Source organism: Bufo gargarizans, unplaced genomic scaffold (assembly GCF_014858855.1).
Source record: "Bufo gargarizans isolate SCDJY-AF-19 unplaced genomic scaffold, ASM1485885v1 original_scaffold_1626_pilon, whole genome shotgun sequence".
Classification (NCBI taxonomy): Eukaryota; Metazoa; Chordata; class Amphibia; order Anura; family Bufonidae; genus Bufo; species Bufo gargarizans.
The window spans coordinates 176,617-203,367 of NW_025334444.1; the positions used below are offsets into that span (position 1 = coordinate 176,617).

Here is a 26,751-nt window from a genome sequence, read left to right on the forward strand (position 1 = left end):
AGCGTCTCTACAACCAGTTTCCACAATTCTGTCATGTGCATTTAGGTTACACGGCTTGTATAGGTCAAACATGTTAAAATCACCCATCCAAACCACACACACAAAAAGTGCTTAATTGCTGTTGCTTGCTGTCAGTGAATGGAAATCCAAGGACATTATTCTAGAGGGGGAGAGCATTATATGTGGGGCATTAAACTATAGAGAGAGCATTATATGTGGGGCATTATACTATAGAGAGCATTATATGTGGGGCATTATACTATAGAGAGAGCATTACATGTGGGGCATTATACTATAGAGAGAGCATTACATGTGGGGCATTATACTATAGAGAGAGCATTACATGTGGGGCATTATACTATAGAGAGAGCATTACATGTGGGGCATTATACTATAGAGAGAGCATTATATGTGGGGCATTATACTATAGAGAGCATTATATGTGGGGCATTATACTATAGAGAGAGCATTACATGTGGGGCATTATACTATAGAGAGAGCATTATATGTGGGGCATTATACTATAGAGAGAGCATTATACTATAGAGAGAGCATTATATGTGGGGCATTATACTATAGAGAGAGCATTATATGTGGGGCATTATACTATAGAGAGAGCATTATATGTGGGGCATTATACTATAGAGAGAGCATTATATGTGGGGCATTATACTATAGAGAGAGCATTATATGTGGGGCATTATACTATAGAGAGAGCATTATATGTGGGGCATTATACTATAGAGAGAGCATTATATGTGGGGCATTATACTATAGAGAGAGCATTATATGTGGGGCATTATACTATAGAGAGAGCATTATATGTGGGGCATTATACTATAGAGAGAGCATTATATGTGGGGCATTATACTATAGAGAGAGCATTATATGTGGGGCATTATACTATAGAGAGAGCATTATATGTGGGGCATTATACTATAGAGAGAGCATTATATGTGGGGCATTATACTATAGAGAGAGCATTATATGTGGGGCATTATACTATGGGGTGAGCTCATTATATAACAGGGGACACTATACAGAGGCTTTAATGTCCTATGGGGGCATTATTAATACTGGAGGTACTGTGGGGGCATTTAGTGTTGGGCACAATATGGAGGGCATTATCATTATTGGGGTTGCTATTGGGGGTACTGTAGGGGGCACCATTACTATTGAGGGCAGTCTAAGCTAGTGTTGCACTACTATCTCTGCAGTATAGTGTTGTGGGCATTGGACACCATAGCGGGCACAGTATTCGGGGAAGCAGCAGGATGACTGCACCAGGAGGAGGATGATGGATAAGTGAGGAATCTAAGATGTCTGTGTGTCAGACTCTGCAGAGACGAGATGCAGCTAGAAGAAATAATCATGGCGGTCTGGTCTGAATGGAGAATATGTGGCGTTGTGTGACCCTGTATGCAGCTCTGTATGTAATATCCTCCCAGATATGTCTTTAAGGCCTCATGCACACAACTGTATTGTTGGTTTGCATCTGAAACCGCATTTTTTGCAGATGGAATGCGAACCCATTCATTTGTAAATCCTTGTGCCCAGGCCTCATTACATGGTGTGCGCCAGTGGGACCACAAAGACATTACTATAATGTATGGGGTCATCACAGAGACATTACTGTATACTGTATGGGGACAACATGGAGACATTACAATGTATGGGGACAACATGGAGACATTCTATTTTAGAGCATCTGACAGGTTGCACCGGGATAAAATTCCCCCTGCATCCATCACTTTCTAAACCTCATCTCCAGCTATGATCTTACAATTCCTCTTTGGTATCTCACCATGTAGGAACACATCCGCCGTATTTCTTCCCTAAATATCGCCATTATTTCCCAAGCACGGTGCTTAGACGCATCAATACTCGGCGACAGCCTGAACCAGAGGCTTAAAAATTCCATCCACATCCGCAGCCAATCAGGAGCCAGCAGGGCAGTAGGTGTATGAGCGCAGATATAAGGAATTCATCCTGCACAGTGCGGCGGCAGCAGCGACCGGTTATAAGACGATAAATCATTAATGTGTCAACAGTGGGTTTTAATTTTAATAAATAATCCTCTGGCGTCGCTGGAATGGTGATGAGAAGAGGCCCGTTATGTGGCTTCTTGACAGACTGGGGCGGATTAATATTCTGCTTGGCAGATTTTGTGTGTTGCGCAGAATGACTTGTAGATACAACAGACTCTCAGCAATGTGCGGGAGGTGAGAGACGGGAGGGGACGATGATCTCTAGTAACATAGGAATAGCTAAAGACATCAAACTACCGGTCACTAGAGAGTAAGGAATAACAACCAAACAGCAACCAACCGCAATCGATAAGCCAACCGCTATCAACCACCACCAATTACCAGACCCAAACCACAACCCGTAACTGTCCATGATCCACGGCCACCCACAAAACCCGCCACAACTAACATTCTCAAGCAGCAACAAACCATAACCAACCACAAACAGAACCCAGCCACAGCCAAGACTGGCAACCAGTACCCAGCCACAGCCAAGACTGGCAACCAGTACCCAGCCACAGCCAAGACTGGCAACCAGTACCCAGCCACAGCCAAGACTGGCAACCAGTACCCAGCCACAGCCAAGACTGGCAACCAGTACCCAGCCACAGCCAAGACTGGCAACCAGTACCCAACCACAGCCAAGACTGGCAACCAGTACCCAACCACAGCCAAGACTGGCAACCAGTACCCAACCACAGCCAAGACTGGCAACCAGTACCCAACCACTGCCAAGACTGGGAACCAGTACCCAACCACTGCCAAGACTGGGAACCAGTACCCAACCACTGCCAAGACTGGGAACCAGTACCCAACCACTGCCAAGACTGGGAACCAGTACCCAACCACTGCCAAGACTGGGAACCAGTACCCAACCACTGCCAAGACTGGGAACCAGTACCCAAACACAGCCAAGACTGGGAACCAGTACCCAACCACAGCCAAGACTGGAAACCAGTACCCAACCACAGCCAAGACTGGAAACCAGTACTAAATCAAAGCCAAGACTGTGAACCAGTACCCAACCACAGCCAAGACTGGGAACCAGTACCCAATCAAAGCCAAGAGCAGCATCCAGTAATCAACCACCGCCAAGATGCACAACCAGTAACCAACCACTGCTGAGATCCGCAACCAGTAACCAACCACCGCCAGGATGCACAACCAGTAACCAACTGCCAGGATGCACAACCAGTAACCAACCACTGCCAGGATGCACAACCAGTAACCAACCACTGCCAAGATCCACAACCAGTAACCAACCACTGCCAAGATCCACAACCAGTAACCAACCACTGCCAAGATCCACAGCCAGTAACCAACCACTGCCAAGATCCACAACCAGTAACCAACCACTGCCAAGATCCACAACCAGTAACCAACCACTGCCAAGATCCACAACCAGTAACCAACCACTGCCAAGATCCACAACCCGTAACCAACCACAGGAACCCTAGCAATCATGACAACCACTAACAGCCATGGGCAAAAACCACATCAACTGATAATTAGAACAAAACCCACAACAACTAACCTACTACAACCAGTATACAACCACAGATACCAATCACAAGAAACCAACAACACACAACTCACTAAGCATAATCCCCTCTGCTAAATGTAGATCCTTGCGTTCAATTTCCATTTAACCTCCTTCAGGAGAGCTGGATGACAACCAATATGGATCACCTTACAGCAGGCCATCACCAGGGGATTGTTCCCACAGGATTAGGCACCAGAGCAGCCATCTTCATTAGAAATTCGTGGACCCTATGGAGGTCCACCACCCCCATCTCACATCTACGGGGCCGGGCAGTCCTTGGTGTGAGAACTGTTATCGGAGCATAGGATGAATTCTTCCTATCTGAGGAGTCGTTTCCTCATTAGGCAGGAGGTGCCAGTGTCAGCCATATTACCAGCCACCTCCGAAAAACTGAGGCATCCCACATGAGCCTATCTGTGGACCACGGTTAAGACTAAGATGTGAGTGGTATCTGCACGTGACGCCGTCGACACCAGGAAGAGTAATCACTGTCGCCAGCCCCGGAGCGGACAGCCCATTACTTTATTCGGTTTTGCTTTCATAGGTGCGGCGGCTCCATTAATATAAATGACAGCAGTAACAATATTTTCAGTTTACCTGGGACTGCAGCGTCAGCACAAAGCCGCCATCAATTAATAAGCCGAATCGCCTTTCCCCGTGTCCTATTCATTGCTCCAGGCGGCTCATTGTTCAGCTTCTGGCTTAAGAAAATAAAGAGAACAGGCCCCATATTTCCTGCGGATCCAAATAGACGCCGACGCATGCTACATGTACCGGTGTGCTGCAGTATTAATGGGTCTGGAAGTAGCGGGGAAAGGGGCCAATATTAATTGATCTGCCAGATGATTATAAGAAACCGCTTACTGCTCCATGTCACATCCTATTTACACCGTCATGTCCCCCCCCCTCCGATGGGTAACCCCCGACTGACTACAAGGACATGAAGGGGACACTAAGAAGAAGGGTTTGTCACCGATATAACACAGGTCACTTACTGTACTGCATGAAACTCCCTCCCATCCCCCAATTCTAGGAAAAATCTAGTCAGAATGCTGCTGGTTGTTAATGGAAACTGCCAGCAAGCCTGTGCACAGGGTCAACATGTAAACATTAAACCAAGTCAATTGGCATCCGGCAGTCACATGCAAACGTTAGAACCTAGTTAAAGGCTATGGACACCGGTGAGGACATTTTTTTATTGATTTAATTTTACTCATTTTGGGCTAAAAATCATTTCTTCAATTGCTCTTTATTAAAAATGTTCAGCCGTTTCTGAGATTCAAGAGTTAAAACTGTTTGCAAGTGGTTCCAGTCTGTGTTCTTTGAGTCCCCTTGGCTGATGTGCGGCTCTTATCTCTGATCTCCTGACCTCATAGACACTTATTTAGGCCGAATGCTTAATATGAGCTGAGCTATAATGAGCGTCCAGGAGGTCAGGAGATCAGAGATAAGAGCCGCACATCAGCCAAGGGGACTCAAAGAACACAGACTGGAACCGCTTGCAAACAGTTTTAACTCTTGAATCTCAGAAACGGCTGAACATTTTTAATAAAGAGCAATTGAAGAAATGATTTTTAGCCCAAAATGAGTAAATTGCAATAATAGAAATAATTGCCCGAAAAGGTGTCCATATACTTTTTAAAGCCCTCCTGAAAATGAGATTCATGAGCATCCATCTACAGTGCACAGGCAGCCACAATACGACACAATTACTCCCATTACACCCTCTTAAAGGGATGTTTCGCACCCTTAGAGGCGCACAACATACACTTAAAAGGCACAGTACGTACCCTTAAAGGGACACTACACGTGTGAGACATAATAACAGTATGTGCAACTATCACTAGAATTTCCCTCATTTCTTTTCCATATGGCCATGTATAATGAAAAAAAATAAAATGAAAAAAAATTATATATATATATATATATATATATATATATATATATATATATATATATACACACACACAGCATAAAATTGCAGTGGGCCCCCTACTCTGGGAGACATATTTGCTGCCCCCCAGCCAACTAAGAAAACAGGAAACTCCTCCCACAATGTAAGCCCCTCCCGTTTCAATAAACCCCACCCCTCCATTAATCCCCATTCTAAATACAGAGCATCAGAAAGAGACTGAGGCCATTTTCTATGCAGGCTGAAAAAAATGTGTGCGTTTGATTTCTGGGTGACTGGGGCTAACGGGGGTCCTGGGTGCCCCGCTCTGGCAATCAATGTGGGTCCCTTCACTAGGGCCCCACCTATCTAGCATTTATTACCTGGGTGGGTAGGTTATAAATGTTCCAGGCAGGAAATAACCCTCTGAAAATGTATTGTACAGCAACATGCAATGTTTTCTGCAGCTTTGTATGTGACTGGAGCAGAAGACAAGTTGTTAGCAAATAACCGTACCGAGAAGGGAAGTGTGCGCATAGCTGCTTTGTTATTTCCAGGTAGTGGATGCGGTTAGTAAGTGATCCCTTTAAGAGTGAGCGTCTGGACCTGCCGTCTACTAAGGAGAGGTTTCTTTCTTTTTTTATAAAAGTTTCCCTGCTTCACGTCGAGACATTAAAACCTCATCTAAGACTCCCGGCAAACGAAGTCTGCGGCTAATGAAGCAGAGCTGACATTTAAATGTATTATGTGCGGCTCGCGGTGATGGCGATGAGATGTTCTGTTGTAATCAGAAAACAGATACAACTCCGCCATAAAGTCACTATTACAAGTCATTCAGTCTCATTACATGGCAGCCGATGCTGTACGACCGGCAGCTCAACCACAGACAGATACATCATGAGCCCCGAGAGCAGCGCCCGCCGCACTTCACAGCCACGTCTCCAAGCCGTTCACGTGAAAAATTAAAATTCATCCCGGGAGAGAAGACGTTTCCCATCACACGATTCCCAACCGGATCCGATACCAGGAAATAATAAAGCAGCTATGTATGCATCTGCTGTGACGTCTTCTACTCCAGTCACATGCAAAGCTGCAGAAAACTGGGAAGGTTCTCCTTCTTAAAAAGGGGCATTGCAGCCTGAAGCATCTATGACCCTCCCAGCGGATAGTTAATAAATGCTAGATGGGTAGGGCCCGCATGCAGGGACCCCACTGATTGTCAGAATGGGGACCCAGGACCCCTGTTATTGCCAGCCATGGCTAGGAGGAGTTTGAATGGGCCGGGGAGTCGAGGTCGTTCACTGCCTCTCCATTGAAGTTCTATGGCATTGAAAACAGTGCCAGAAATCAGCGGGAGCCCCAGCAGTCAGACCCCCAGCTTCCTAGCATTTATCGCCAACCCAATGGAATACCCCTTTAAACAACTTCTGCAATGCAACAGCATGCTCTGTACAGACGCTGAACCAGCAGAGAGGAGCAGGTTGCTGAGGGAATCATTAAATCAATTATTTGTATGTACAGAATGTTCGCTGCAGCTTTGGACATGACTGGAGTACGAGACGTGACGTAACTCAAGATCAGGGTAAAACAAGCTCAGTCCATTTAATTTCCTACAATGCAATTTGCAGACTGATATTGTAATATGATTGCACAGACCGGCCCCGACCGAAGACTCTTGACTTAATTGCCGGATACGGCTTTGGCGCAGTAAAGCCCCGGCACAGCCGTATCCTCTGCACTAAGCCAATTTGCTTGCTGGAAAATAATTGGCTTTGGGTCTGACATTCCTGTAGAGATACAAGATAATCCTGTTGCTGCAGAACTTGGGCATTTGCTGGAGCTCAAACTGTCCTGTCGTGCCCATGTCTGCACTCGCAGAGCCGGAGGTCTGAGGGGCTATAATCATTAGGGTGGAAGGGCACAAGCTGGAAACTGACTGAGGGTTTGTTACAGTTGCATCCAGTCTAGGCAATCCACTGTGAGCTAAACACAATCTCGCTTTTGTCATGAGGTTTGCTACAATGTATCAGCATTAGTCCAGGATGTTTAGGCCTCATAGGAATGTCTACATCACAGATCTGAAAGTTTGAGAAATATCATCAGTAGTAACGAGCCCCAAATTGTCAGGCGAGGGCAGCTTTCAATTGCATCTGCTTCCTTAAGACGCAAATCCAGTTGACTACCGAGGAGCAGCCACTCTGATTTAGGAGTTTGGTCTAGGAAAGGTCGGGAGCACTGCAGGCATCAGCGTCCTGGCACAGGGAGCACAATAATGTCACAGCGTGGTACCATTCAAGTACATGTGACCACTGAAGCCAGTGATTGGCCTCAGCATTCACAGGACCTAAGTGGCCAGGAAGAGAGCCACAGCACTGGAAAGACATGCACTGAATACAGTTTTTTTATTTTATTTTTTTGCCATACCGGATTTACCGGAAGAGGTTAAGTTGGCACTAAATAGACCATCCCTTCAATTATTATTTTTTTACTGCAAAGGAAAGGGCATGCACAAATGCTATAACTACTAAATGGGGGGGGGGGGGGGGGCACAAATGCTATAACTATTAAATGGGGGGGGGGCACAAACGGGGACAGTACTGTGTGCAGTCAAAAGGGGACGTTACTACTTTACAGAAGCACAAAGGGGACATTCGTATTGCACAGTGGCACAAAGGAAGACACTACTGTGTAGGGAGCACTAAAGGGGCACTATTATTGTGTGAGGCCTTATTAGTATTTGGGGGCACCAAGAGGTGACCTTATTACTATGGTGAATTTGTGCAGAGGCGGGAAGGTAATGGAAAAGAAAGAAGCCAAAGATATCCATGCTGCTGCATATTCTTCAGAGACAAGTTGTGGCTGGAAGAAGCCGTCATGGTGGTTTGGGCCGGATGGAGAACAATAAGGAAAGTGAGAAATTTTAGGCAGAGAGGGTGCCACTGGATTTCACTGTTCTGTATTCATATGTATGGTCTCCGGCTCGCATTGCTAGAAGGAAATATGGGTACTACATGGTGGTATTTATTTGGCACTGCTATGGAAACAATGTGGGATCTGAACAGTAGTATTTATTCGCCGGCAATACTATAGATTTAAGCAAACAGCTATGATAAAGTATTAGGTTTTATTCGTGGACAGCAAAGAATCTTTACCTAATATTTACTGCAATAAAACTCCTTCAAGTTATCGTCTAATTGACTTCAAACTGCGGTTCTTTGTAGAAACACATCTAACCTATCGTGTTGAATGTCAAACTCAGCTCTGCTGCATTTCCGTTTTGTACTGAAGGATCTACGGGGGACATTTTTTTAGCGAGAGAGACAGGACGGCTCTGCGTTGAGTGAGGTGTGAGCGGAATGAGTTACGACGGCGGTAATGCGACTGGTTACGTGTACATCTATCAGCGCTGACATCCTAATACATGAGATGGTGGAGGCAACGAGATGATTAACTCATCTGCCTCGCTCCAAGCTCAAGTTTCATCAGCCTTCATTGCTTAATTATGATGCTTAATATCTGCGAGACGAATGTACTTTCATCACAGGGCGGCCATCAACAATGATGGACAGTTCCATTTACTTCATAGAGATGAAGGAGAAAAACATAATGGGTTGTAAATCACAGCGAGCTGCTTAACCCTCGTTTGTTACAATGTGTCACCCAGCAGAGGGCAGGGCTAAGCAGTGACTTCAGTCACATAATTCTGGCCGACCATAGACATATAGGCCACAAAATTATGATCCTTACATACATTAGCTGTTACCTTAAATAAATGGATATGGACACCTTTGACACAGCATGGTGCTTACATATGCATGTGCAATTTTTATAACCCAAGGTAACCACTAAGTTTAATTTTGCAATTTTCATTCCTGCCTTCTTTTTTGGGCTCCCTGATATTCAGTTTCCAGTCTACCCCTGGTTTCAGACTTTTCTCATGCTATCGTGTTCCTCCCAGTAATACATGCTGGATCTGTGTGTCCAGGATGCTGGTGCCTTCCCCTACAGACTGCTGTGTGTATGCATTACGCCCTATGTAAAGCCTATGTAATAAATGCTTTTCTGCTACCCTGTCTGTCATGCACAACCTCCTCCCCCTCCCTGCTGCTCTAACACTGAGAGAAGAGATCAGACTGCTCCTAGTTTCAGACTTTTCTAATGTGATTTTGTCCCTCCCAGTTATACATACTAGATCTGTGTGTCCAGGATACTGCTGCCTTCCTCCTACAGACTGTTGGGGTCATATATTAAATCGTCTAAATCGCCGGTCTTAATACCCCTACGCTGACGGTGGATGTGCCGAAGTTATGTAGAGGCTCCCCTTGCTGGTGTATATTTAAGAAATTTTTTTATGCCAAAAACTGGCAAAGAAAATGAGATAGACCTGCCGGCCCGCCCTCTTTTTTAGAACTTGCGTAATTAGCGTGGAAGGGGAAGGAGTCCAAGATTTTGCCTCAAAATCACCTTTGTGACAAAATCTGCACCAAATATATGCCAAAAAGTGGTGTATATTTGGTCATAAATGACCTCCTGTGTGTACGTGCATTCCTCTCTATCTAAAGCCTGTGTTCTCTGTCAGAGAGAAAAGAGCAGACTGCTCCTAGCTTCAGACTTTTCAAATGTGATTATGTTCCTCCCAGTTATACATGCTGGATCAGTGTGTCCAGAATGCTGCTGCCTTCCTCCTACAGAGTGTGTGTGTGTGTGTGCAGTCCTCTGTGCGATCTGTCCTCTAACAGTAAGAGAAAAGTAAGCAGACTGCTCCTAGGTTCAGACATTTCTCATGTGGTGTGTTCCTCATCCAGATATATGTCCTGGATCTGTGTGCCTAGGATGCTGCTGTCTGCAGACTGCCTTCCTTCCTATCTACAGCCAACACGATCTACCCTCCTTGGATGCTTTCCCACTCTCTGATCGTGTGTGCAACGTCACCCCGCTCCCTGCTATCTCTAACAATTAGATAAGGGAGAAGAGAAGCACAGATAGATGTCAGAAACCAGAACAGAGCTCTAGTGGATTTATATCAGATTCAGCTGCACCACCAGCTAGGCAAAGGACTTGCACATACTCTGCAGAAGCAAAACATTAGAATATTTCAAATGAATACTAAGTTACATACAAAGTTGCTTATTTCTAAGCATCTGAGCAGACACATTATTTTGTTTAGAGGTAGAGACTTTGCAGTGGGTAGAAGTTTTAGGTACAGTGGCCGAGCATATTTATAGCTATACCATAATACGCTATAGGAGGCATAGTGAGACTGAGCTGGGTGAGGACTGACATTTTCATTCTACGGAGGTCTCGGTGGTCGGACCCCATCTAATATATCATCTGCCATTTGGAGCTGTGAGGCAGATGACAAACCCTTCATAGGGCTGAACAACTAGGTCTAAACCTCGGGGCCAGGGTCAGTATAAGCAGCTTCCCCTTTAATTCCTGTCCTTAGACATAAGTGCTGTGAGCAGTCCGGCCGATGAGAGCGACGCCGAGTCTCAGACACAATAATAAAGCTGAACACAAATGAAATAAAGCAGAAACATTGTTCCCCTAAGCCGGAGGAGCCGCTGGCTCGTCATCTCCTCATTACACAGTTTTGCTAATCCAATCTATTTATACAGAACGTCCATAAAGCTCGCCATAAGGAATAATAGGCAAATCAAATGGGGCTGCGACTTAATTAGCTCATCAGTGTGAGGAAATAATGAAACTCGCCGTGCGCACATACCTTGAATGTAATTCTGTGCTGCCGTTGTTGTATTTGCTGCCTCTCTCCCAGATCCCAAAGTCTGGGACCCGGTAGGCTCGCTCCACGCAGAATACCAGGTTCTGGATGAAGGACACCTGGAACGAGAGGAAGAGGGTGATGAAAATGAGGACAATTGGTGTGTGAGCGGAAAAGGATCAGAGGGGGCGATGAAACCATTCAAGACGTGAAAATGGAAAGAGCTGAAAGAAAACGAGGCCAAGGGGGAAGGCAGGAGAAGTAGTGACTAATGGTAATGGTGCTGGCCCAGAGCAAGGTGGCAAATGGGCAAGAGCCAAGCTGGGAAATACAGAGGGACAGGTGACATCCTGACAACAATAGGAACAGATAACGTAATGGGGAGAACTGGGTCAGAACCAGATGGGACAGATCGCTTAGAGCAAAGGATGAAGGGGCAGATGGGAAACACAGAGAGACAGACCGACCACAGAGAAGACACAAAAAGCAGTGGGCAGATGGATCAGGACCAAAAAGGTCATAGGAGATATGGGCCAGGATCAGTGGAGATGGAGAGGATGGGCCAGGGACCAAAAAGTGACAGCTCAGGTGGGCTGGGACCTCAGAGCAATGAAGACTGCGCTGGACATACAGGCAAACAAGCAACGGGAGGAGAGTAAAAACTAAAAACACAACCTACAGAATCCATCACCCCCCACATGAAGACCCTCTGACAATCACAGGGTGCCATCAGTAATGGAGACAAATGCATCCTCCTGATCTGTACCAGACAGAGCACTAACTAAACAGCATCAATTAGTTACACTGTAGCTGGGAGATCTGTCACACTGACACGACAGCCTCAGCTGTGAAACTAGGAGACATTCAAGACTGAAAAACAGAGCACAAGACGGAGAAGTTTACAGGGAAAAGTACAGCAACAGCGTCACGGTGACAACCACGGCTCTGCTTCATTAGCGTCTCGCTGCCCCAACATGCACTATGGGAAAGCCCTTTATACAGGTATCTTAGCTGAGAGGGCGAGGGGTGCAGCAGGGACCCTGAACTCAGCCGATAGGAAGTCACCACTGCAAGGAAAGCATCGCACAGCGCCCACCAACCGGTTCTTCACAGCAGTTCCCTGCCCCGGATATGGTAGACCTCTACTTACAGGTGCTCAAAGAACAAGATTTTACAAGGGCAGCTCTGGAGTATAATACAGATTGTAACTAAGTGATTTTCCTAGTCTACGACGTAAAGTCATAGTTTTATTAAGACACGGAGGCGAATATTGCTTTCTCTTCCTTTACTGATCACCATAGCAGCAAGGAGAAACAAAAAACAAATGCAAATGGTCACCATAGTAACCCATATGTCCCACCCCTACAGCCCCAATATAAGGCTGCGTCCAAGGTGGTACTTCCTCTTTCTCTGCGAACCAGTCCATAAAAACCGATGAACAACAACTCAGGAACAGTCCAAGAACAATCCGCGCCAACGAAACCCTCAGAATCCAAGCAGGAACTCTCCAGCGACAGGGTCCACATCAGGAGACGGACTGGAACCAACATCCAAGACTCTCAGCAGATCCAACGTGGAAGAAGCAGGAGCCGGAAGAAACAACCCCATCCAGAACAGGAGCAATCAAAGGCAGGAAGACTCAACCTGAAAGAACAAGAGAAATAAACTCCGATAAAGCGAGGTCATGGCCCAGCCAAAACCCATCTCCAGCGGACACCTGAGGTCCAGGCCGATGGTAAGCATACATACAAGCATGAGCACATAATGGCGAACAACTGAACCCTCCCAGCGTAATAACAGTCCCAAACCGGCCTACCCACAAAATAGAACTAAGCGGCCAAACACACCCCCATACTACCAGAGCCCAGGGGAGGGAAGGGAGGGCAATATTCGCCTCCGTGTCTTAATAAAACTATGACTTTACGTCGTAGACTAGGAAAATCACTTAGTTTTACATCAGACACGGAGGCTTCATATTGCTAGTTCAAAGCTGGTTAACCAAAGGATCAAACAAATGAGGAGGAGGACGGAAATAATACTCACGGAAAGTGGAGGCACTCGACCAGTCCGCCAATCGCAGGATGTCCTCCAGGCGAGCACCCGAGACCGCCAAGGAGGTAGACGCCGCCCCGCGCGCCGAATGAGCTGTAAACACCGAAGTGTCCACACCGGCAAGAGCCATAACCCATTTCAACCAACGGGCCAAGGTGGGGCTAGTCACCGGGCCGAACGGGTGACGGATGGAGAGAAACAACTGTGGCAAGGCCGGAGACCTGTGAGGACGAGTCCTGGCCTCGTACTCTTTCAAACAAGCCACCGGACACAAGGCCGGGGAAGCCGGAAAGCTGGGGTACGAAACGACCCGGATGTTCGTCTTCGTGCGTCTCGAAATGTTAAATGACACGCCCTCCGGGGTGAAGGACCTGGCGTCGTGGTCCAGAGCCCGCACATCGGAAACTCTTTTACAAGAAATTAAGCAAAAGAGAGTGAGCAACTTCGCGGAAAGCTGACGTAAGGAAAGGTCAGCATTGGTAGGCCAAGAGGACAAAAAGGTAAGCACCAGGGAAACATCCCAAGTGGAAGAAAACCTCGGGCGGGGAGGCCGAGATAGGCGCGCGCCTCGGAGGAGGCGCGAAACGGAAGGATGCTGTCCTGCCGGAACGCCGTCAAACCCTAGATGTGACGAAGAAATCGCCGAACGAAAAAGGTTGATCGTTCTGTAAGCCTTACCCCCTTCAAAAAGAGAGGTGAGGAATTGAAGCAAATGAGCTACAGGAGCTGAAACGGGATCCAGGTCCCGTTCCAGGCACCAGCCAGCCCAAGTTCGCCAGGCCGCCCGATAAGATTTTCGGGTGCCGGGAGCCCAAGCGTCGTCCAAGAGGCGCCTAGCTGCCTCCGAAATTCCGTCGACCGCTCCTGGAGTCCTGAGAGCCGGCAGGCCATCAAACGTAGGGATCCGTCCAGGAGCAGGGGGTGGGGAGTCCCCTGAGGGCAGCGCAGGAGAGAGGTCGGGTTCGGCAGAAGGACTGGAATGTCCACCAGAAGCTCCAGGAGAGACGGGAACCACACCTGAGAGTCCCAGAACGGGACTATCGCCACCAACTCCGCCCGATGGCGACGCACTTGGAGAAGCATCCGAGGAATCATCATGAATGGGGGAAACGCATAGAGAAGGCCGGAGGACCAGTCCTGCAGAAATGCGTCCGCCGCCATCGCCTCCGGATCCGGGCGCCAGCTGTAGAACCGAGGGAGGTGAGCGTTGAGCCGGGAGGCGAACAAGTCCACGGAAAAGGGTCCCCATCTGGATGACACCTCCGAGAAAATCGACGGGTCCAACTGCCAGTCGCTGCCGTCCGTAAGATGGCGGGAACTCCAATCCGCCCGCACGTTGTGAAGTCCCGGCAGGTACTCGGCTTGCACCATGATGTCCCTGGAGAGACAATACGCCCAAAAATCCTTCGCCAACCCCGCCAGGGTAGCAGACTGGGTTCCGCCCAAACGGTTGATGTAGCGAACCGCTGAAATATTGTCCATCCGGAGACGGATACATGCATTGGCCAAACCGTTGGTAAAACTCTTGACGGCCAAAGAGCCGGCCAGCAACTCTAAGGCATTGATGTGCAAGCGCGTCTCGACCTGCGACCAAGGTCCCCCGGTGGAGACCCCGTCGCAGTGCGCTCCCCAGCCCTGAAGGCTCGCATCCGATTCGATGGTGAATTCCGGCTGGAAGCCAAAGATCGCCCTGCCGTTCCAAGCTTCCAGATTGGCGATCCACCAACGGATCTCTTCTTTGGCCTCCGAATCCAACTCCACCATGTCCGCAAAGGAGGCCCCCGAGCGGAGGTGCGCAATCTTCAAGCGCTGAAGGGCCCGGTAATGCAACGGCGCCGGGAAGACCGCCTGTATGGAGGATGCTAGCAGGCCGATGATGCGGGCTAGATGACGCAGGGACAGGTGGGCACTGGTCAACGCCCGTCGCAGTTCCTTGCGAATGGACCGTAACTTGTCCCCCGGTAGGCTGAGGGATTCCGAGATCGAGTCCACTGTGAATCCGAGGAAGTCTAACCTCTGGGAGGGAGTGAGCCAAGACTTCTCCAGGTTGAGCAGGAAGCCGAGCGACTCCAGGAGATCCGACGTCCAACGGAGGTGTTGCAGCAGCGAGGATCTGGATTGATGCATCAGGAGGATGTCGTCCAGATATATTATGAGGCGCACCCCGCGACTCCTCAGCCAGGCCATGACCGGACGCAGGAGCTTGGTGAAACACCACGGAGCCGACGACAAGCCGAATGGAAGGCATGTGAATCTCCAAACCTCGCCCCTCCAGAGGAAGCGAAGGAGATCCCTGGAGTGGGGGGCCACCGAGACCGTCAGGTACGCGTCCTTCAGATCCAGCTTCACGAGCCAATCCCCGGGGGAGAGGAGGTCCCGAAGTAGATGGATGCCCTCCATCTTGAAATGTCGGTACCGCACGATGCTGTTTAGCGCGCGGAGATTGATGACGGGACGCATCTGCCCCCCTTTCTTCTGGACCAAGAAAATGTTGCTTATCACCCCCCTTGAGTGGCCGTGAGCTCTCTCTATGGCCCCCTTGAGGAAAAGGGAAACGAGCTCCTCGTCCACCCGAGCGGAGTCCGATCCCCTCCGAAGAGAGGCCGGCGGGAGTTGCACTGAGCAAGGGGTGTCTATGAGCTCTATGGAGAAGCCCCTGACCGTCATCAGAACCCACGGGTCTGATGTGATTAGTTCCCAAGCGGGTAAAAAATGCCGAAGCCTGCCCCCTACATAAGGTACCGAAGAATCCCCGTCCGGGGTCTGACTTACCGGATGACTTGCGGGGAGCCGTGTTTCCTCGGAAGGAACGGGAGCGCCATTGTCCCCCTCTGGATGGGAAGAACGTCTGGGAAGACCGCTGGTCTTGAAACGCAGCTCGCTGGGAGAAGGAGCCTCTGGATACACCCCTGCCTCGGGTGCTGGAGCGGCCGGACAGACGGCCCCTGTTGCTGCCGGCCCTGTGAGAGACCCGGCCCTGGAAGACTTTGCGCATAGTGGCCTGCGCCTTGTCCAGAGCGGAAAACGTGCCGACGAAGCGGCTGAGGTCCTTTATAAAGGAGTCCCCAAAAAGCAGGCCTTCCGCCTCTTTGCCCGTCTCCGTCTGGGCGAGATTAATGAGCTTGGGGTCTATCCTAAGCAGGATGGCCTTGCGCCTTTCCACAGATAGGGACGCATTGGTTCCCCCGGCGATGCAAATCGCCCGCTGGGCCCAGCCCGTGAGCTCCTCAGGGTCAATGTGGGAACCCTCCTGTCTGGCGGACTCCGCCAACTCCATAATTTTTGCCAGTGGACCGAAAATATCCAGGAGCTTGTCCTGGCAGCCTCTAAGGGCCGAATCCAAGCCCTTCTTGGCATTCCACCCCGACTTAGACAAAAATTGGGTCATCTTTGGGTCCACGACGGGCGTGTCGCAGACTTTATGGGGTATAATGGGCCGAGGGCACTCAGCCCGTAGTTTACTGCGCGCCTCCTTGGACAGAGGACGGCGGGCCCAATGCTCCAGGTAGCTGCTAATCTGGGAATCAGGGAGCCACTCCGCCGATCTGGGATGGTGGAGGGCCTCAGGATCAAACATGGGAGCCCCGGAGGAATCCAAAGGGAAATTGTCAGCAGAGGCAGCGGAGGAATCCTTAGTTAAAGGCATAGCAGGGGGAGTGGCAATGGGGTCGGACCCCCGAGGGGAGTCATCCTCCTCAGAAAAATCAGTAGCCTCTGCTGGATCCTCCGGGCCCGAACCCAGATCCGAGTCAGAGACGGCATCCGCTAGGGCTCTAGCGTGCTTCCACACCCGCGATTTATCAGCCTGGCGGGGACAAGCTCTCTTACGCGACCTCAGCGCGTCGTCTGGGGTGGTCATCAACACACCGGTCATTGTCTCCTGTCCAACAGGAGGTTCAGCAGCAAACGAGTGCTGTGCAGTCTCAGGGGGAGCAAGTCTGGCCCCAGCTAGGGGGTGTGCAGACAGGGCCTGGGAGATGGTCTGGGACAAAACAGTGGACATGGAACCCATAGCCTGTAGGACTGCATCAGACACAGAGCGCTGGATGAGCTGCGCCTGTGAGTCTGAGCCAGGGAGACTAACATTGCCAGGGAGGGGGGCGGGGGGGGATTGGGCAGAGGGGTCCATGCTGGCCAAGCAAAATCGAGACAGGGTACCTGTAGGAGGAGGGCTGGGAGGAGAGCCGGAGGCAAAAGGAAAGCAGCGCTAGATAACTGAGGGGTTAATCACCCCAGGAGCGAGAGGAAGCGAGCGCAGCACAGGAGAACCGGCAGCAGGCACGCAGGAGATCGGAGGAAGCGAGATCTCGCGGGAACGGGAACCAAAATGGCCGCCGGATCTCGCGAGATCTCGCTCCAGCCAGCCAGAGAGCGCGAAAGCGGGGAGAAAAAAGGCGCCGATCCGCGCGGCAGACGCGCGCAAGACGGGGGGCGTGGCCCAGCACAGGGGAGGCAAGATGGCGGTAAGGCCAGCGATCCTGCCCGGCGCTAAAAGGGGGGGCCCCAAGTAAAAGTCCCAAGGGGAGAAGAGAGGGAACGAGCGGAGGGGGTCCCAGGGAAAAACGCTGTGCGCGATAAGGCCCCAGTGCTACTGGGGCAGGCAGAGGCTGCCCAGACAGGGGAAAACTAAGGGGCAAGGAACAAGATAAAAAATATATCACTGTCCAAACGTAACCACCTAAAGGGAGGAAAACAAGCCCCAGGGGATAAAAATAAACCCGGGGAATAGACCGAATTAAACACTTAGGGAATAACAGTCAGCAGATAAAATTAACATGTCACTTATCTGGTGAGCAGCAAGAAAGAGGAAGTACCACCTTGGACGCAGCCTTATATTGGGGCTGTAGGGGTGGGACATATGGGTTACTATGGTGACCATTTGCATTTGTTTTTTGTTTCTCCTTGCTGCTATGGTGATCAGTAAAGGAAGAGAAAGCAATATGAAGCCTCCGTGTCTGATGTAAAACTGAGGATCAGTACAGAATACATACTGTATGTACACAGTAACTCCACAACCAGAATAGTGAGTGCAGCTCTGGAGTATAATACAGGATGTAACTCAGGATCAGTACAGGATAAGTAATGTATGTACACAGTGACTCCACCAGCAGAATAGTGAGTGCAGCTCTGGAGTATAATACAGATTGTGACTCAGGATCAGTACAGGATAAGTAATCTATGTACACAGTGACTGCACCAGCAGAATAGTGAGTGCAGCTCTGGAGTATAATACAGGATAAGTAATATAGTATATAAGGCCGAAATAAGATATTTGTCCATCCAGTTCGGCCTGTTCTCCTGCAAGTTGATCCAGAGGAAGGCAAAAACAAAAAAACTGTGAGGTTTTCACTAAAGGGGAAAAATTCCTACCCGACTCCAATCAGAATAACTCCCTGGATCAACGACCCCTCTCTAGTAGCTATAGTCTGTAATATTATTACGCTCCAGAAATACATCCAGGCCCCTCCTGAACTCTTATAGTGAACTCACCATCACCACCTCCTCAAGCAGAGAGCTCCATAGTCTCACTGCTCTTACCGTAAAGAATCCTCTTCTATGTTTGTGTACAAACCTTCTTTCCTCCAGACGCAGAGGATGTCCCCTCATCACAGTCCTGGGGATATATAGATGATGGGAGTGATCTCTGTATGGACCCCTGATATATTTATACATAGTTATTAGATCTCCCCTCAGTCGTCTTTTTTCTAAAAAGTGAATAATCCTAATGTTGATGATCTTTCAGGGTACTGTAGTTCACCCATTCCAGTTATTACTTTAGTTGCCCTCCTCTGAACCCTCTCCAGCTCTGCTATGCCTGCCTTCTTCACAGGAGCCCAGAACTGTACACAGTACTCCATGTGTGGTCTGACTAGTGAAGTGTAAAGTGTCAGGACTATGTTCTCATCACGGGCATCAATGCCCCTTCTGATGCAACCTATTATCTTAATTGGCCTTAACAGCAGCTGCCTGCCTGGTTTTTGCAGCTTAGTTTGCTGTTCACTAAAATTCCAAGGTCCTTTCCCATGTCAGGGTTACCCAGTGTTTAACCATTTAGTATGTACGGGTGACTTGCATTATTCGTTCCCATGTGCATAACCTTACATTTGTCAGTGTTAAACCTCATCTGCCACTTATCTGCCCAAGCCTCAAATCTATCCAGATCCCTCTGTAGCAGTATACTGTCCTCTGTAGTATATATATATATATATATACACACATACATATACATACACACACAGTATACTGTCCTCTTCCATGTCAATTACTTTACACAGTTTATTGACATCTGCAAAAATGTATATTTTACTGTGCAAGCCTTCTACAAGATTAATAAATATATTGAAGAGAATAGGGCCCAATACTGACCCCTGAGGTACCCCACTAGTGACAGTGACCCAATCTGAGTGTGTACCATTAATAACCACCCTCTGTTTTCTATCACTCAGCCAGTTACTTACCCACATACAGACGTTATCTCCCAGTCCGAGCATTCTCATTTTATATACTAACCTTTTATGGGGTACAGTGTCAAATGCTTTGGAGAAGTCCAGATATACGACAGCCATTGATTCGCCGCTGTCAAGTCTAGAACTTACCTCCTCATAGAAACTGATTAAATTAGTCTGACATGACCGATCCCTCATGAAGCCATGCTGATATGGCGTTATTTTCTTATTTCCATTGAGATGCTCTAAGATAGCATCTCTTAGTAAACCTTCAAACAGTTTATCCACAACAGATGTTAAACGTACCGGCCTATAGTTTCCGGGCTCTGTTTTTGAACCCTTTTTGAATAGTGGCACCACATTTGCCATGCGCCAAACCTGTGGAACACTCCCTGTCAGTATAGTCCTTAAATATCAGAAATAAGGGTCTGGCTATGACATTATTTAATTATCTTAGGATACGGGGGTGTATGCCATCTGGTCCTAGCGATTTGTCTATTTTAATCTTTTTAAGACGCCGCTGTACTTCTTCCTGGGTCAGACAGGGCACATTTAATGGGGAATTTATTTTTACATTCTGCATTTCATCTTACAGTTTATTTTCTTCAGTGAATGCAGTGGTAATTTTTTTTTTTTTATAATAGCTTTGCTTTCTCCTCATTGCTCTCTACAACCCCCCCCCCCCCCCATCACTCTGTAAAGGGCCGACACCTTCAGATTTATACTTTTTACCAATTATATAATTGAAGAACATTTTAGGGTTAGTTTTGCTCTCTTTAGAAATTAATCTTTCGGTCTCTAGTTTGGCTGATTTTATTTCTTTTTTACATATTCTATTTTTTTTCTTTATAGTTTTTCAGTGCTTCCTCGCTTCCCTCCTGTTTTAGTGATTTAAAAGCTTTCTTCATTGCTTTCTTTACAGTTCTATTTATCCACATTGGTTTGTTTTTGTTCATTAACCTTTTATTCCCATACGGTATGTACCTCTCACAATTAGAGTTTAGGATGCTTTTAAAAATATTCCATTTTGTGGCTGTATTTTTATTTTTGAGGACTTTGTCCCAGTTAGTTACGTCTATGGCCTCTCTTAGTTGGCTAAATTTAGCTTTTTTGAAGTTTGGTATTTTTGTTCCTCCCTGAAGAAACGCTCTTTTGAATGATAATTGGAAGGTTATTACTTTGTGGTCACTATTTCCCAGGTGTCCCCCGACCTGCACGTCTGTTGTTCTGTCAGGCCTATTGGTTAATACTAAGTCCAGTGTGGCCGTCCCTCTAGTCGGGTCCTGAACCAGTTGGGAGAGGTAATTGTCTTTGGTTATTGCCAAGAACCTGTTTCCTTTATGAGATGTACAAGTTTCAGTTTCCCAGTCTGTATCTGGGTAGTTGAAGTCCCCATAATAACCACCTCATTATGATTTGCCGCCTTGTCCATCTCGTTTAGTAGTAGATTCACATGTTCATGTCCCTCACTTATATCTTCTCGGACTGTGGGCTTTAGACAGGACTTTACATAAAGGCAGACCCCCCCCCCCCCCCCCCTCTTTCCGGTTGTGACGATCCTTTCTAAACAGACTGTAACCCTGTACATTAACTGCCCAGTCATAGCCATCATCCAGCCATGTCTCAGTTATTCCCACTGTTATGGCTATCATCCAGCCATGTCTCAGTTATTCCCACTGTCATAGCCATCATCCAGCCATGTCTCAGCTATTCCCACTATGTCATATTTTTTACTCTACACCTTTCCTTCTGAACTGTTCTAGTCCCGCCATCCATTCCTCCCCCAGTCCCACTACCTTGCCCCCGGTCTCTATCTGCACTATCTTCTTATACTATAACGTAATTGCCCCCCCCCCCAGTCCCTAGTTTAAACACTCCTCAACCTTCTTGCCATCTTTCTCCCCAGCACAGCTGCCCCTTCCCCATTGAGGTGCAGCCCGTCCCTACGATAGAGCCTGTAGCTGACAGAGAAATCGGCCCAGTTCTCCAGGAACCCAAACCCCTCCTTCCTACACCAGTCCTTGAGCCACTTGTTAACCTCCCTAATCTCCCGCTGCCTTTCTTGTGTCGCTCATGGTACTTGTAGTATTTCGTAAAACTACCTTTGAGGTCCTTGCCCTAAGCTTTTGACCTAAAATCATTTTAAAGGACACTCCACCTACCTCTAACTTTGTCATTGGTTCCGATATGGTCCATGACCGTTGGATCTTCTCCGGCCCTCCCAGTAATCTGTCAACCTGATCTGCAATGTGTCGAACTCGAGCGTCGGGAAGACAACACACCGTTCGACGATCCCGGTCTTTGTGACAGCTCGCCCTCTCTGTACCCCTAATAATAGAGTCTCCCACTACGATCACCCGTCTGCCCTGGTCCCCTGCTTACTGGAGCTGACATTCCCCTGACTGGCAAAGGAAGTGTCCGGCTGCAGCAGTGCTGTCCCTGATCTGACATCCCCCTCATCTGCCAACCGTGCAAGCTTGTTGGGGTGTGTCAGATCAGGGCTAGCCACCCTGGCACTCTTCCTTCTACCCTGCTTTCTGTTACCCAGCTAGCTACCTCACTTTCCTGAGCCTCCTCGTTACCACCCTCCCCCACATCTACCCCATAGAGCGCTTGCTCAGTAAGCAGCAAACTCTTTTCCAAATTGTCAAAGCTTTTCAGTGATTAAATTCTCCCGTTTAGATACTCGATGTGCGATTCCAAACGGGCAATTTGCTCACATTTTGAACAAAGATATGCACCTCAAACGGCTGTTCCAGGACTGCAGACATTAGACAAGATGGGCACCGGACTGCGCTGTCAATAATGGAACACATAGTAAATGAGGATTACGCAAGAAAAGAGAAAAATACAATATGGTGCAGTGATAAGAATCTAACTTACTGCAGTCCCCTCCTAAAGTCCCTAAATCTGAAGTCATGTAATCTAAAGTCACACACTTAATACAAACACACACTGGAAAATCAAACACGCGAACGCTCACAAACTCGCATTATTCGCCTGCTTGTATAAATGCAGCTCTCAAACCAGCCTTTTTTTTCCCTCTGGATTCAAAGGGGATGTAACTCAGGATCAGTACAGGATAAGTAATGTATGTACACAGTGACTGCACCAGCAGAATAGTGAGTGCAGCTCTGGAGTATAATGCAGGATGTAACTCAGGATCAGTACAGGGTAAGTAATGTATGTACACAGTGACTGCACCAGCAGAATAGTGAGTGCAGCTCTGGAGTATAATACAGGATGTAACTCAGGATCATTACAGGATAAGTAATGTAATGTATGTACACAGTGACTCCACCAGCAGAATAGTGAGTGCAGCTCTGGGGTATAGTACAGGATGTAACTCAGGATCAGTACAGGATAAGTAATGTAATGTACAGTCGGGTCCATAAATATTGGGACATCGACACAATTCTAACATTTTTGGCTCTATACACCACCACAATGGATTTGAAATGAAACGTACAAGATGTGCTTTACCTGCAGACTGTCAGCTTTAATTTCAGGGTATTTACATCCAAACCAGGTGAACGGTGCAGGAATTACAACAGTTTGCATATGTGCCTCCCACTTGTTAAGGGACCAAAAGTAATGGGACAGAATAATAATCATAAATCCTTTGCAGTCAATTACAGCCTGAAGTCTGGAACGCATAGACCTCACCAGACGCTGGGTTTCATCCCTGGTGATGCTCTGCCAGGCCTCTACTGCAACTGTCTTCAGTTCCTGCTTATTCTTGGGGCATTTTCCCTTCAGTTTTGTCTTCAGCAAGTGAAATGCAGCTCAATCGGATTCAGGTCCGGTGATTGACTCGGCCATTGCAGAACATTCCACTTCTTTCCCTTAAAAAAAACTCTTTGGTTGCTTTTGCAGTATGCTTCGGGTCATTGTCCATCTGCACTGTGAAGCGCCGTCCAATGAGTTCTGAAGCATTTGGCTGAATATGAGCAGATAATATTACCCCAAACACTTCAGAATTCATCCTGCTGCTTTTGTCAGCAGTCACATCATCAATAAATACAAGAGAAGCAGTTCCATTGGCAGCCATACATGCCCACGCCATGACACTACCACCACCATGCTTCACTGATGAGGTGGTATGCTTAGGATCATGAGCAGTTCCTTTCCTTCTCCATACTCTTCTCTTCCCATCACTCTAGTACAATTGGTTGATCTTGGTCTCATCTGTCCATAGGATGTTGTTCCAGAACTGTGAAGGCTTTTTTAGATGTAGATTGGTAAACTCTGATCTGGCCTTCCTGTCTTTGAGGCTCACCAATGGTTTACATCTTGTGGTGAACCCTCTGTATTCACTCTGGTGAAGTCTTCTCTTGATTGTTGACGTTGACACACATACACCTACCTCCTGGAGAGTGTTCTTGATCTGGCCAACTGTTGTGAAGGGCGTTTTCTTCACCAGGGAAAGAATTCTTCGGTCATCCACCACAGTTGTTTTCTTCCAAGTCTTTTGGTGTTGCTGAGCTCACCGGTGCGTTCCTTCTTTTTAAGAATGTTCCAAACAGTTGTTTTGGCCGCGCCTAATGTTTTTGCCATCTCTCTGATGGGTTTGTTTTTTCAGCCTAATGATGGCTTCACTGAGAGTGACAGCTCTTTGGATCTCATCTTAAGAATTGACAGCAACAGATTCCAAATGCAAATAGCACAGAACTCTGGAGCTTTTATCTGCCCATTGTAATTGGGATAATGAGGGAATAACACACACCGGCTATGGAACAGCTGAGAAGCCAATTGTCCCATTACTTTTGGTCCCTTAACAAGTGGGAGGCACAGATGCAAACTGTTGTAATTCCTGCACCGTTCACCTGATTTGGATGTAAATACCCTGAAATTAAAGCTGACAGTCTGCAGGTAAAGCACATCTTGTGTGTTTAATTTCAAATCCATTGTGGTGGTGTATAGAGCCAAAAATGTTAGAATTGTGTCGATGTCCCAATATTTATGGACCTGACTGTATGTGCACAGTGACTGAAGAATAGTAAATGCAGCACTGGAGAGCTGGAGTAAATTACAAAGAGAAATCCTAAATGGAAGGTGCCAATTCTACAGTCAATGCCGCTAGACCAGACAAGGACGCGGCTGTCAGGGCAGACACCGGAGTTCGTCTTGGAGCGACTATAGAGATTTAAATGTAATGTAAATATTGAAAGACTCATTAACTCCAATAAGAGAGGCCACCGTCAAATAAAAACCTCCGCGGGAGCAATATGGAGGATGGGTACAGAATGCCATTACATTAATGCAGGGCTTCAGAGGGCGAGCATCACAGTGAAAAAAATGGTTTAGAAGTCAAAGCCGCCTTCTCTCCGGTGAGCAGAGCGCGCTCTGTACATAATCAGCTCACTCCTTAGCAAGTCTCTCCGTCAGGATGTGGATTTCGGAAGACGACGGAGATGCAGTTGTTTGTGAGTGATAAGGTGAAGAAAGCCGGGGCCAATTTTCCCGTAATAGCCTGTCTGCCGGCAACACCGAGGAAATACATCTCCTGAACAAGAACAGAAACCCAGACGGAAAATGATATTGTAATTGCTACTCAATAAAAAAAAAAATACAAACAGGAATTCTCCCCTCAGAAAAAGAGGGTTACAGATCAACCGAAACAATACAAGAATTTATGCCAAAGAGAGTATGAAAAATAGTGGAGGAGCTGCCCATAGCAGCCAGATCTTCATGGGTAAAGGGAGGGGGTTAAAAAAATCACAATATATTTGATAACATTGTGACATTTTAAGGAAACAAAAACAGATAAATGATACCACCCTCCACACATGTTTCACCCTTGTTTTTTGGAAGATAATAATCCAGCTTCTATCTGCAGATCCGATATCTACAAGTCCCATCATTCCTTGCTCAGACACATCCTTCCATAGATGAGGTCTAAGGCCCCGGAGAGGCTGCACATTGTGCAGCTGCATGCAGCATGTCGCAAGCTATGTGCAAAGGAGAAGTAGAGATGACTGGTAGCAGTGGTCTTGTGTCATCTCCAGCAGACCAAAAGCAGTTTGGAGAAGAGTATATGACTGTATACAGAGTTGTCAGCCAGTGCATAGCTGGACATAACTGTCACCATCATGCAATGAAAGTCAAAGTCCGGGATAGAAACCACAACGAAGAGGGAATCCCAGGGTCATGATCCACCCCCTCAGGCCATGCACTGGACATGACCCAGTGCCTCATTCTTGCCCAGAAAGTTCCCATAATTTCCATCTATTACTGCAACCAGTCACAGAGGCTTTTGCGCCGTCAGTTCCTTATTTGTCCAGCTGTGTCCCTGACGTTTCTCCATCACGTTTCCAGCAAACGCTCCATGACCAGACGTGGATTCATGCTTATTCACAAGAGACACTGAATGTGTCCTCATTTCCCACCAGTCTCAAAGGGTTGGTTTTACTTTTAAAAAAAAAACAACAACTTTATGACGTTTTGAAGGCCATGTTTATTAAAGGTCGTCTCACTTCAGCAAGTGGCATTTATCATGTAGAGAAAGTAAATACAAGCCACTTACTAATGTACTGTTATTATCCATGTTGCATCCTTTGCTGGCTGGATTCATTTTTTCTATCACATTACCCACTGCTTGTATCCAGGGTTTATGACCATCCTGCAGTCCAGCAGAGGTGGTCGTGCTTGCATACTCTAGGAAAAAGCCCCAGACTATGTGTACTCCCACGGCCATGGCCACTGGAGAGGCCGCTGCTTTTTCCTATAGCGTGCAAGCGCGACCACTGCTGCTGAATTGCAGGATGGTCATAAACCGTGGATACAAGCAGTGTGTAATGTGATGGAAGAATGAATCCAGCCAGCAATGGAGGCAATATGGACAATGACGATACATTAGTAAGTGCCTTGTAGTAACTTTCTCTACATGATAAATGCCATCTGAAGTGAGACGACCCGTTTAAATGGTAACAAGCAGCTAATGTGGGCAAGTGCATAAAATAGCCCGGCCTTTCCAACACAAACATAATCCAAGATTCTGCTGGTCGTATAAAAGGGGAATCATTCACTGCAGCCAGAGAAATGATGGTAGGTGGGTATGATGCCAGCTA

General features: G+C 47.6%; 1 protein-coding gene across 3 annotated transcripts in view; it reads right to left on the reverse strand.

Moving 5' to 3' along the window:
* PHKB (phosphorylase kinase regulatory subunit beta) overlaps positions 1–26,751 on the reverse strand; it is a 125,552-nt gene that overhangs the window by 55,354 nt on the left and 43,447 nt on the right. For all 3 annotated transcript variants that reach the window (XM_044274286.1, XM_044274287.1, XM_044274288.1), the window contains one exon: positions 11,187–11,302. In XM_044274286.1, the coding sequence (XP_044130221.1) occupies positions 11,187–11,302 (116 nt within the window). The remainder of the gene's footprint in view (positions 1–11,186; positions 11,303–26,751) is intronic.